General features: G+C 42.8%; 1 protein-coding gene across 1 annotated transcript in view; it reads right to left on the bottom strand.

The window, feature by feature from the left end:
• Positions 1-13,870, bottom strand: part of ITGB6 (integrin subunit beta 6) — a 79,165-nt gene that overhangs the window by 2,467 nt on the left and 62,828 nt on the right. Inside the window, exons 13-14 of the mRNA XM_066575954.1 lie at positions 9,742-9,857; positions 7,222-7,341 (exon numbers count right to left, since the gene is read on the bottom strand). Coding sequence (XP_066432051.1) covers positions 7,222-7,341; positions 9,742-9,857 — 236 coding nt within the window. The remainder of the gene's footprint in view (positions 1-7,221; positions 7,342-9,741; positions 9,858-13,870) is intronic.

Below are 13,870 nucleotides of genomic sequence, written 5' to 3'. Positions count from 1 at the left end.
CAATTGCAAAATAGGGTGTGTACATTTTTCATGGCGGCTTGTGTTTGATCCACAACTTGTCTCTGTTTTTGATTTCCAAAAATTGGAAATGGATTTCTGAGCTATGATTGTATAATGCTGAAAGGAACACTTTGGGCAAAACTAATCCAATATGTTATGCCAAGTGTAGGTCCCTGAGGACGCAGAGCGTGGCAAAGGAATTCAATGAACACCAACAAGAGGATTCAGGGTGGGCACCGTACCATCTGGACATGCCTTAGGGTAGGGGTGTAACTATAGGGGATGCAGTCGATGCGGTTGCACCTGGGCCCAGGGGCCTTAGGTTGCAACCAGAAAGTATTGCCACCTATAGATGACTACACAGCAATTCAATATCCATCAAATTCCTATTGGAGTTACTGATGTTTATAGACTCCTGTCACACAGTTATAATAGAGATCATCACAGCTCATCCCCCGGACGATATAGTTTTGGTCTTTAGCTTATTTAGATGAATATAGATTACAGTGTTTTCCCTGCAGACATGAATGGTGCAGACTCCACCTGTTCATATATTGTTGTGCTGATGCATCTTGGGATTGCTAGCACTGTATAGAGGGAAAAAAAAGTAGGGAGAAATCTCAGCATCAGGTTAGTGCCTGATAAGCATCAGACAGGAGGCTGCTCTGCATGGAGGTAACTGCAACGTACAGGGAATACCTGCAGAGTGTGATGGGCAATCAGGTTTGGGGGCAGGGATGAAAAAATGTATTTTCGCCAGAGTGGCCCTTTTGAGGCGCAAAATTGACCTGTCACTAAGGGGTTAAAGAACCGTGAAATCTAAATATGGATAACAGGCAAACTAAGGACACATCTGTAGACAGCCATTTCAGAGTTATGGTTCCTCTTCAGTATAGAACAGCGTACTGGATTGCTGTGTTGAAATATTAACGCTCGTTCACAATGGGGGGTTCTGTTTTCTTGGTCGGTTTGGGTAGCAGGAAAATGGCAGAACCGCCATCTGACCAAACTGGCGCTAAACGGACCCAATGGCTACAATAGGGTCTGTTTGGTTTCCATCTGTCTGGCATTTTGCATGCAGTGCTGTTTCATCCTTTTTTAGCAGAAATCAGCAATGGGGTTTCCGTATGGAGACTATGACGCTGATGTGAATGAACCCTAAAATGGGTTTTCCAAGGAATGTGGACACCTGTCCAGATGTAGTCCCCATGAAGGATTATCTTTATCCCAATATTATCCTAATGTCCAGGTAATATCTGGATGAGCTGAGTTTTTTAGAGCAAGAGCCACACTGATAGGAAGAAGAGCTGGAGAGAAAAGTGCTTTATGATGTCCACATGCCCTAATAGGATACACAGCAAGGTGTGCCGAGCTTTTGTAGCCTGTGAGCCATATTCTACTTGAGGCAATGGTCGAGAGCCACATGCAACGCAAAAGTGGAGAGAAATTTTGAGGCTACATGGTGCAGCCAAATTTCCAACTATGTCAATGTGGTTGCAAGCTCTCTGTAATTGCAAGAACCCCAGACCTGATGGATTATTTGTGATTGGTTTGCAGCAACCACGTTCGCTTTTGATTACGGTATATAGCGCAATATTTGGCTGTGTAATGTGTGTTATCACCAAAGCCACCATGTAGCCCTAGTGTAAATGTGGAGAAACCAAATGTTACTGCTCTTAGAAAGGAAAAAAGATTGATACATTGCTGGCCAGTAGAACAAAAGTTTGTTACTATGTTAGCCAGTTAGGAAGCCAGTCCAGACTATTTTTTCTTTTTGTGGAGAAACAGGAAATTGTGAAACTGCAAATATTTGCTGATAAATACTTGTGTGACACTAGTACTATACCATCCAAATTGGCGGTTACAACGTATCTGCAATAATGTCAACTGCCAGCACACAGTCAGAACTCGGGACTCGCATGGAGAGCCACATATAGCTCCTGAGCCTCTAGTTAAGGAGCACTGATGCCCTGTTTCCCCAAAAATGAAATAGGGTCTTATATTATTTGCTCCAAAAGATGCGCTAGGGCTTATTTTCTGGAGACTTCTTTAACAACAGTAGGACTACCTGATCTGTGTGTGAGAGCCCGCCACTTCCAACTCTTATTATTGCTCAAACCATCACCGTTGTTGCTGTTTTTACATTGTATTTTGAGCAGTTTAAATACCAATAAAGCCCTCACAGGATCACTTTCTGGTTACGGGAATCATAAATTCTGCATCCATGAAGCGATGGCTGTGATTGGTTATTTGAGTGCTACATTCATTGGGTGAGCCACTCAGCCAATCAATAAAGCCCTCAGTCGCCCACACAGGATCACTTCCTGGTTACTGGAATCATAAATCCTGCCTCCACGAAGCGATGGCTTTGATTGGTTCTTTGTGCGCTACATTCATTGGCTGAGCCACTGAGCCAATCAATGCAGCGCTTGAAGAACCAATCACAGCCATGGCTTTGTGGAGGCAGGATTTATGATTCCTGTAACCAGGAACTGATCCTGAGTGGGAAGCCGAGGACTGCAGGAACCGCACCAAAGCTCTGCAGAGCAGCGGGAAGGATCTAGACCGAGTCTGCTGGGTAAGTGACTCAGCTGACCTGCGTGAAAAGCGCTGTAAAAATGCAGCAATTGCGTTTTTGTGACCTTTTTAGGCACATAATGCAGTTCTATTGACTTTTTAAAAATGAATTATAACTAGAGCTTATTTTCAGGATAGGGCTTATATTTCAACCCTCCCTGAAAACTCTGAAAAATCATGCTGGGGCTTATTTTTAGGAAAATGGGGGTATAAGGCACGGATTGTCCTGAGCGAGTTCTTCTAGGGTTATTCCTAAAATGAACACTAGATGTCACTAGTCACCAGCTGAGCCATATTTAATCTAGAAATGGTTATTTAGTAACTTTCTTTAGTACATATCCAGTACAGGACACAAATTGCAAGCAAATGTCTTATCTTATATGTTACATAAAAGGACCAAACAAAAAAATATGAATGGAATTACATAAATAAAATTCTGCAGACTCCATATTGGATGCACAATCATTGGCTATTGTTTAAAATAGTACTATGGAATTTGGAGCATAGCAGTGATTATTATCCCGGAGATGTAACAGGAATTGCACTTTTCATGTTTAATGTCCTTTTAAGAATAAAACGCATTGATTCATTTCCGATCCATTTTGCTTTTCAACAGTAATTTAGATAAAACGCGGCGGGAGGGCTCCATTGGGAAGCATAACTCGAATATAATAAGCAACTCTTAGAAGCGGTGTTGAGAAAAATCGCTGTTTGATGGCTGGCGTCATTCTACAGGGATATCGAAATGGTTGCGCGACATTCCTTAAGCTCAAAGGGTCTCATTTCGGAGATGTAGGAATTGATCAATGCACCATATGACACCTTCGCTTTAAAAGACAGCTGGGGAATGCTGACAAATGAACAGACTGATGATTTCTCGTGGGATTTTGTGTCAAACAATACCAGGATAGGATTGAGATTTACAGAAATACATTTCAAAGTGCTTCCCGAGACAAATGCTGGTAGAGCGAGGTGCCCGATTAGCATCAAATGTGTTCACAACTAAGTCACAGACAGCAATAGGAATTATGGGATCATATGAGTTGGGAATGTCGTCTTAGGGCTGTAGGATATGGACACGTGCAGGGGGACGGTTATGTGATATGTAGCGTTAACAACATGGGTGGTCTTACTGATGATCATGATGAAGGAACTTATTGCAAAAGACTAAAATAGATTTAAAGGACATGTCATAGAGGAAGGGAATCCAAATATTCCTTTAGTGGAGTGATTAGTGATATAACTGACATCGCATTTAACTTGCAGGCGTAATGTCACTGTAACGAATACATTGTCATGATGGAAGTAGTTATAAGTGGTGATCATGTGGTTTCAGATAATGTCTATTGACCTTCATTAAAACTGCTTCACAGCCCAACTAGTTGTCATTATGGGAAACTGTGTGTCCGCACAGACTGGCATTGTATCTTCTTGACAGATTTAATTGAAAGGATTTTTCCAAGATTTTACATGGTTGGCCTTTTCTTGGCGCAGGCCATTGTTGTATGATAGGTTGGGGTCCAGGTCCTGGAACCTCCACTGATCAATAGGATGAAGTGTCATAGTGTCCATCATAGCGCATCCTTACCCTTGTGGCTGTGTCTGGTACTGAAGGAAAAGCTCCACTTAGCTCAGTTCATTTGAATGGGCTGAGCTGAAATACCAGCAACAATAAGTGCTGTTGGCCAAGACCATCAATGTAAAATTCCAGCATACAGATGTGTCCTTTCTTAACTTGTCTGTAAATCTGACACATCTCAAGATGTACGGCGCAAGAGGCATGTGGACATTTTGGATAGGTCCAACAGATGCCATCTGTGACCATATTCTTCCATAAACAAAAAAAAAAACACATTTAAAGTGACCATTCAGATGCTGGATATAATTCTCTCCCAGGATAAGAAGGTGATTAGTACCATCTATATGCTGATGACACCCAGTTATACACCTCTTCCCGTGACATCATAGCAACATTCCTCCAGAACGCCACCGACTGTCTGTCCGCTGTCTCTAATACTATAACCTCTCAAAGCCTGACCTACTGGCGTTTCTACCCTCTACCAACCGAAGTCATCCTGACATCTCCATCTCAGTGTGTGGCACCATAATTCCCTGCATGCCCGCTGTCTTACGGTTATATTTTACCCCAATCTCTACTTTATCCCGTACATCCAATCTCTTGCCCGAACGTCTCAGCTGCACCTCAAGAACATCACAAGAATCCGCCCCTTTCTCACCATGCATGTGCTAAAACCGCTCACTGTTGCCCTCATCTATTCTAGACTCAGTTTATTGCAACTTACTGCTGATCGGCCTCTCCTGCACCAGACTCTCCCCTCTCCAATCCATCCTGAATGCGGCAACCAGGGTCATCTTCCCGTCCAGCCGCTACTCAGACACCTCTGCCCTGTGCCAGTCCTTGCACTGGCTGCCCGTCAAATTGTTGTTAGCCGTTTAGTCATTCCCGACCCTCGGCGACCCTAAAGACAAGCTCCCTCCATGTTTTTTAGTTTTGCACTGCTTCTGTTAGTTGTGTGATATCCATGCCAGTATCAGCTTTGACAGTATCAAGGCACCGAGTTGTTTGGTGGCCGGGCTTTCTATTGCTACTGATCTGTCCAAGCATTATAGATTTTTCTAGCGACTCTGCTCACACTACATGGCCAGAATACTGAGTCTGGTCATTTGCCCATCAAATACAGAATTCAATTCAGACTCGCCACTCTCATCCACATAGATTCCCTTATCTCATTCCACCACCCAGCCCACGCCCTCTGCTCCACCAAAGAAATCAGATTAAGTGCCCCCTAAATTCGAACCTCTCATATCTGCCTCCACAACTTCTCCAGAGCAGCTCCAGTCCTGTGGAACGCACTACCCAAAACCATCCGGACAATCCCAGACACACAAAATGTCAGGCATGCTCTAAAAATGCACCTCTTCAGGGAGGCATACCATATCCCCTAAACCAAACCCTTCTGTACTCCGCCTGATAACATGTTCCCTGTCCTACCGATTGCAATCCATGCTAGCCGTAATCAACGCCCAGCTGCCATGTTTTGGGATGGAAGAAAAAGCGTTGCATGAAGCGCTTTTTCCCCCCGGTATTTGCAGGTGGATCTGCGAAGAAACCTCCGGTTGGAGGCTCCGACGCAGATGTGAAACCACCCTTAACCCATTCTCGAAAACGTAAGGGTGTTTGCATCTGTAGGGCTCTGTTCGGATACAGTATACAAATATAATTTATAGTGTTCATGGCATTGTTTATGTGGCAGAATCTGATGTGGTGTTTGTGAAGTCTGCACCAAGTCCGCCTGGATTTTGCGGCAAATCCATGTACTGTTCATTGGATTGGGAAACCGCAGCATAATTTGTACACTGTGGACTTTTCCGTGCATGGATTGGAAATGTCACTTCTCAATGCTGATTCTGCATGGAACCCGTATTGGGTAATCCTCATGCGGGTCTGTGGCAAATCTCTTATGGAAATCCCATGCCCTGTGTGGGTTATGTGGCAACTGATAGGATAAATTACCGCATGCATATGTCCTACCTAGTAAAGTTAGAGCTGTGTTAAATGCTTAGTGGTGCGTGTACTGGGTGCTGGTCATGGGGATTGCAGCTACAAAAGGGGGCTATAAGCTCTGCTATATGGAAGGTATATGCACATGAGCATGGAAGAAACACTTCTGTGCACACATACAATGTCATATGAACTTGCCCAAACCCTATCGGATAACGTTACCACCGTATTACAGATCCACACCATTGGAGCCGTACCAGTCAGTGCTGGCCTTATGTTAGATGGCACCCTGTGCAGAATCCAAAGAAGAAAATCTGTATATATGGTAGTGTAAAGCAGTCAGTCTGTATTCTGCTTCTGCAGAAAGATAGCTGTACTAGAACCAAGATAATAAGCACAGTACCAGATCAACTCGCTGAATACATACAGTACCAGAGCCAAGCTCATGACATAAATACAGCCCCTAAACCAAGCTTGAAATATGAATACAGTAGCAAAAATCAAGTGATTGTGTTGTGGGGGTGTTGATGGGCCGATAGTGATGCCTCAGAACATCAGAAGGGAGGAGATAGAGCGAGGAATAGGATGATTCATGTAGTTTCTCCAGATGCTGCATTGAGGAAGATGATGATCAGTGCAGGCGGATCTAAGGGTAGTCATTACCCCCAGCATGCATCTGTAAGGAGGAAGCTGATGATCAGTGCAGGTGGACCTAAGGACGGTCATTACCCCCAGCCTGCATCTGCCTGGTGCCCCCTACAAGCTGGTGGTTGGCACCCTCTGTGATTGCAGCAGTGGCATTTAGCTAAGGCCGGCCACATTATAGAGTTATGTACATGAGCCCTACATAAGAGGCTTTAGTGTATGGACGAGGATGGCCGCTACGCTGATGTCTTTCTGATATTTCCCGACTTTTCTCCTGTGATGTATATCTACATGCACTTGTTAATGAATAAATGGACAAAACCCATTTCTGTTCTTCATGTCGGCAGCAAATGAGACAAGATCTATGCGTTAAATGCTCATATTGTGATTCGCCAACTATTTTGTTAGGCAGCAATCATTTGTCACATTTTCCCTCCTTACATTAGAATCCCTGACAGACGATATTAAATGCCTACCGTTTTGGCGTATGTTATAAATGACTTTCTTTCCCTCCTCATCCATCGCCATCCTAAATGTAATAGTACATTCATTTTCACCTTGCATGGTGCAGAAAATAGATTTATCCTCTGAGAAATCTGAAGGGAAGAGAAAAAGACAGGACAAATAAAATGCATGACATCAAAACAACGGCCTTGATGGATTGTCATGTCACGCCGCGCTCACCAATGGTTGAGACAGAAGTCCATAGATGAAATTGCCAGAGAACGTTCAATATTTTTCTTTTTTTTTTTTTTTTCCTCGGGTTAGAGGGAGGAATCTGAGCCCGACTTAGATTATTCTTGTCGAAGTGTATCTAGCACATGTCAGTCACCATTGACCATGTAATGTACTCAACGGTGAGAAAATGGCTTCCCCAATCACAGGACCTGGACTGTGGGCCTCGTAAAGAGCCAGAGGCACATAATGGCCTCATTTTTGTTTAATGGAAACGGTTCTCCATTACTTTTGAGTCACCTGAAGACTCTGCAGCACAGACAGAAATTCTTCTATGGAAGCATTGTGATACCCCGAGGCGGCCTCTTACTATGCATGGCTTGGCATACATTGTCACAACAGTTGGAATCAGTTAAGTTAAGAAAATAAGGAATGTTGGCTCGGTGTAATTTGACTCGCTTGAAGAAAAAAGTTATTTATGGTTAGTTTATCGCTCTGTAACACGCTAGTCCCTGTTTGGTGGCAGCTGGACCTTGATGAAATCCTAAATGGAAGGAGGGCAAAAGCTCACCTACATTACCACTAGATGCAAGTATACTTGTTACATCCGCAATGCTACAGATTCATGTTTGCTCAGCAAATAAATAACTAGTGCGTACAGAAGAGCATATATGTATATATACATATTATATTTATGTATATGTGTGTGTGTATATATATATATATATATATATATATATATATATATATATGTGTGTATGTATGTATGTATATATATATATATATATAATATAATATAATATATAAAATGAAAATATAGAGCTATGGGCAACCAGGGCAGTCATGCATGAGGTGTATCCGCTGCCGCTGCTAAAGGGGACACAGATTGCTGGACACCCCAGGATTGTGACAGCTGGAATTAAAGTCCAGGGTCAAGCCCTGTTTATTTACCACACTTGGTCCTTAAGGGGTTAAGAAACTGTATTTGGCCAATGTGTAGCACTGATCTTTGGGCAAAGAATATAATAGAATATAACTGGGCTCTGCATAGAATGTCTCTATTTTTAAACTGTATGATAGTATCCCATATGGGGAGATGGGAAAGAGGAAAGATAATTAAAAATGTTACATTTTGTGTAATTTACAGATAAGAAATGGATAAAAAGTGCAGTGTGTGACTGTGTGTGTATATGTATATAATATATATATATATATAATGACATTATAGTGTGTGTTCATTTTTTCATGGCAAGGCATAATGAAGACTCTACAATTTATTGCAACACAGCTGATCGCTCTTCATAACAATCTACTTCATGCAAATTGCCACTATAAAAAGTGAAGCCGAAAACTTTGTGAAGACCAAAATTTGTGTCAGTCTGAAAAGTTTTGGCCACAACAGAGGAGTGACCTAATAAGTATGTATAAATATATCAGAGTATAATATAGAGATCTCTTCCATGATCTATTTACACCCAGGATTGTGAGAAGGTGGCGACCTCTACGTCTAGAGGAAAGAAGGTTTCTACACCGTCATAGAAGGGGGTTCTTTACTGTAAGAGCAGTGAGACTATGGAACTCTCTGCCTGAGGGTGTGGTGATGGTGAACTCGATAGAAGAGCACAAGAGGGGCCTGGATGTCTGTCTTGAGTGTAATATTATTACACATTATAGTCACTGACTACTTCAGAAGGGTCGGTGATCCGGAAATTATTCGGATTGGAGTTGGGACGGAATTTTTTTTTCTTAAATGGGGAAAATTGGCTTCTACCGATTTAGTTTTTTTTTTTTTTTTGCCTTCCTCTAAATCAACATTGGGGGTGGGGGGGTGGGGGTGGGGGGGGGTGTAATGGACTGAACTGGATGGACATGTATTTTTTCAACCTCACATACTATGTTACTATGGCTGTACAGCCACAGAAGATCTGTGCTTAGTTCTCCAAGATGTTTGGAATAACTTCCCTGCAGAGTACCTTCAAAAACTGTGTGCAAGTGTACCTAGAGGAATTTATGCTGTTAAGCTTTGTTCAGTCACTTTTGCCCTTTGTTAATCGTCAAAAAATAAACTATTAGCACTTCTATTTTTGAAGACATTCCTACTTTACAGCATTTTTTCACACTTGCCTAACACTTTTACATTGTACTGTACATTTGATTTTTTTTTCCTACACTGATGCCCTGCATATATTTTGCATGGTAAATAAGTTTCATATAACATAGGGTAATAAAAAAACTATTTTTCAACAAATTGAGACAATATCCAATGTAATTATTTTGGCGAGCTGTTTTCACACTCTCATCCTATGCAATTATAGGCTTACATTCTGGATTCCGGGATCCGTCCTCCTTGCTGACTGCAGCATCCATCAGGCTACAAGTCTCTGCACATACCCCAGGTTGCTGTTCTTCTGAAAACAGATGGCATTCAACACAGGGCCTGCAAAAAGTAACACACAGTTCATTTATCTCCGCCTGTCACCAAGCGCCATAAAAAGAGTGAATATACAAGCGTCATAAGTTCTGCTGCGCACAATCCACCAACGGATAATATTCACTGCCCTGAAAAATAACTTGATAAAACCCCTCGTCTCGCATTTCTCTCCATCCTTCCATATGTTTCTGAGTCAGTCTTGCAGGCTACATAAGTCAGACACTCCTGTATAATGAATTGTGCTTTAGTGCTCATACCGGAACCTCATGCATAGTCATTTTTTAGAACTCCGATGTCACGTCTTGACTTGTGACCTTACCCTTGTCATTGCCTGGAGGCTCGGAATCCATCACAGAGGCATTCAGCTCAACACATTCATGAGCAGATCTGGTATATCGGACAGTACTGGGAATATATGAGGGGTCTCACTGACAAGACCCCCACTGTCAGTTCATACCACACTACAGTGGTGATATTTCTATACCTTTCATGTGCATTCCTGTCGTTATACTAAGTGCATAAATAATTTTATACCAAGCTCAGCTGTGGCTTCCGTCGTCCTTGAACAAATTGTAGGCTCGGGGGCGCTAAGGGCAGCTTCACACGGGCGTATTTGCGTGCGTAGAATTTGTGCACGCAATCCACAGAGAATAGAACCCATTGATTTTCAATGTATTCGTTCTTATTTCGCTTTTTTGGGTGTGCAAAAAATGCAGCATGTTCTACTGTTGTGTGCATTTGCACACCAAAAGTCCCCATAGAAGTCTATGGGGGATATGCAAATGCACAATATGCTGCATAATTCCATGGGAAAAAAAACATATAAAACTCATGAGTCTACATAGTCATTTAAATCGGGGCATAGTTATGTTCTGTGCACAAGAAAACATGCCCTGCTAGCACGAAGTGCAGTAAAATACGCCAATGCGCGTGCAAAAAAGACTCGTTCATAGCACAAGTGTTGCGCTGAGTCATGCACAAAAATGCATTGTCCCATGTGACGCCGCTTTTAAGGGCGCCTACCCACTAGCAATATGTTTTTTTGTGATGCAAGAGCGAGTGAATACGCATGATTATGAAACCAATGATTTTCAGTGGTTTCATACTCTCTTGCGATTTTTCACTCAAGCCTCTCAGCGCTAAGAAAAATCTGTGATATCGCTCCAGAAAGCGCTCAGCTGTCACGACTGGGTGCTGCCTCTAATTGGTCATAGCGCTCAGCCAATCAGAGGCATTGCTTTCTGGGGGCGGGGATTTTTAAATACCTGGCCTCCAGAAGACGACTGCTGGGGCCGGAGAGAAGAGCCGGACAGCTCTTCTAGTAGAGTAAAACTTTTCTTTCTTTTTACAGCTAGGGCTGATTTTCAGGGAAGGGCTTATATTTCAAGCCCTTCCCTGAAAAATCAATGCTGCGGGGGTTGCCTGCAACCCATTGCTTTCAATGGGGCCATAGAAGCGCTGGCCCCAAGGAAAGCAATGGGATAGCATTGCAGACTTCTGCCACAGCTGTGACAGAGGATTCCTTCATCCCTCGCGTTCCCGGTGGGGATGAAGGAATCCCCTGCCATATTTGTCACAGCTGTGGCAGAAGTCCGCAATGTACTCCCTATGTTTTCAAGGGGGCTGGTGCTGCCTTCGCCTGCAACATTGCAAAAAATTAGCGATATCACAGATTTTTAGCGCTGTGGGGCTTGAGTGAAAAATCGCAAATGAGTATGAAACCATTAAAAAACATTGGTTTCATGATCGTGCATTTTTCACTCGCTCTCACATCACCAGAAAACATATCACTAGTGGGTAGGCGGCCTTAGTCTACGGTTTGTACTTTCTTGATAGTTGTAAGCAAATGTCAAAGCCCAATGCTATAAATCCAGTCTCATTCTGTTATGATGCATTCATCTACCCGGAATGACTACTTTATTAGAGGCACTTTCACGATTGCAGCTTCCCTGTATGTAAATCAGCCACGTGACCCTGAAGTGCAGCAAAAAATCACATAACAAATTTCTGGTCACCGGTACTAGACCAGCCGGGCCAAGATTTAATGAACTGGCAACTTTGAGGGGTTTTCTTATGTAGCAGTGTGGAGAGTTTACTGAGATTGGCGTGATCGAGGAAAAACATCCAGCAAAAGGTGATCTCTTATAAATAGCTCGTCAGTGAAAGGGGTCAGAGGAGGATGTCAGGAATTGTTCTTTCAAAAAGATGGTAAACAGTTTGAAGCAAATTGCATCCAAGTACAATGCTGGTGCTCCAACTAACATGTCTGAACACACAACATGTCGTTCCTTAGACGTATGGTCTATAACGGGAGACTACCAGTTCTAGTACCATTTCTAAGAGATATGGAAAGGTGAGAATCCAGGGGGCAAAAGAGCATAACACTGGATCACTGAGCAGTGGAAAAATGTTGCCTGTTCAGATGAATCCAGATTTCTGTTGCACCGCGCCATGGGAGTTCAGAATTTGGTGCAAGCAGCCGGAATCGAACATGTCAGCACTAGAGATGAGCGAGCGTACTCGGCCACGCCCCTTTTTTCGAGTACTTACGTACTCGGGCGAAAAGATTCGGGGGGCGCCGTGGGTGAGTGGGGGGTTGCAGCGGGGAGTGGGGGGGGGAGAGGGAGAGAGAGAGGGCTCCCCCCTGTTCCCCGCTGCTACCCCCCACTCCGTCACGCCTCCCCCCGCCCCTCGGCGCCCCCCGAATCTTTTCACCCGAGTATGGAAGTACTCGAAAATCGCGGTGCTTGATCGAGTAATTACTCAAAACGAGTAGGTTCGCTCATCTCTAGTCAGCACCTCCATTGCATTTGCAGCAACTACAAGAAGCGTCCTGTCCACAGGGGCCGATATTCCTGCAATTTCGACACCCAGTGGAATCTATGAAACAACAAATTGCTGCAGTTCTAGTTGAATCTCCTGACACTCAGATGATGTCTATAATAAAATGGCCATCCATTATATACTATGCCATCAAATCCTCAATGTCTGACATTTAATATCTCCATCATTATTCAAGGACTGTCCCAGATTCTAAGCATCTACCCTGCCAAGGATGTCTTAGTTATGATGAACTTCAGATAATATCCTTCTGTATGGGCAGGTTACTAATAGAGTATACACCAATATAAATCACGTAGTTAAATCTCACTGGTGAGGAATCTGCCAAATAAACAGGTTCTGGTGGACTCCTGCGAGTATGATGTCACATTTTCCATACAGACACTTGGGGCTCATTCATGCAATTTCTGTCTCTAAAATACGCACTGTGTCCTCTGTGTGTATATGTGCACGTTACATGTGTTTTTGCTCTTTATGTATGTTTTTTTGGTCTTTTATGTCCATGATGGGTCCTCCTTTTTCACGAGCACAAAAAAATGCAAGGAGACCCAAGTGATATCATTTTTTTGTGACAAACCACAGAAAATGGGGTGCGCAAAAAAACCCAAAACAGCAGTGAACACGGATGTTAGGTCAGCATAAGAGTATTTGTGTGCATATTTGTACAATGGGCGTTGTGTTTTTGTACACTATGTGTGCGTATTTTACTGCATATAAAAAAGCAAGCATGCTCCCATTGATTTCAATGGGAAATTAAATTTAATTAATTAGTTTAATATGTGCTATTCTCGATGCGCAATATGCACAAAAATAAGACATGCTGGGTTTTTTTGCGCGACGGAAATGCACATACAAAAAAATGCACGTGTGACCGAACTCATTGAAATCAATGGGCTCTATTTACTGCATATTGTCTGCACAAATTTTACACGCATAATATGCAGTGCAAATACATTAGTGGGAATTTGCTGCATTTTTTGCACCCATAGATTAAAATAAGATATATTGTAATTGTTTTGATACATATTAGTCTATGTTAAAAAAAAACCAAAAACCGCACATCTGTATACACCTATTGAATTGAATGGGTCCATGTGCAGTCAGCACAAAAATATGGATGAATACTGGCATAAAATCTGCCAGCATGCACCCGCCCTTAGGGTTTTATTTGACAGGAC

Source organism: Eleutherodactylus coqui, chromosome 8 (assembly GCF_035609145.1).
Source record: "Eleutherodactylus coqui strain aEleCoq1 chromosome 8, aEleCoq1.hap1, whole genome shotgun sequence".
Lineage (NCBI taxonomy): Eukaryota > Metazoa > Chordata > Amphibia > Anura > Eleutherodactylidae > Eleutherodactylus > Eleutherodactylus coqui.
This window is presented reverse-complemented; position numbering and strand designations above follow the sequence as displayed.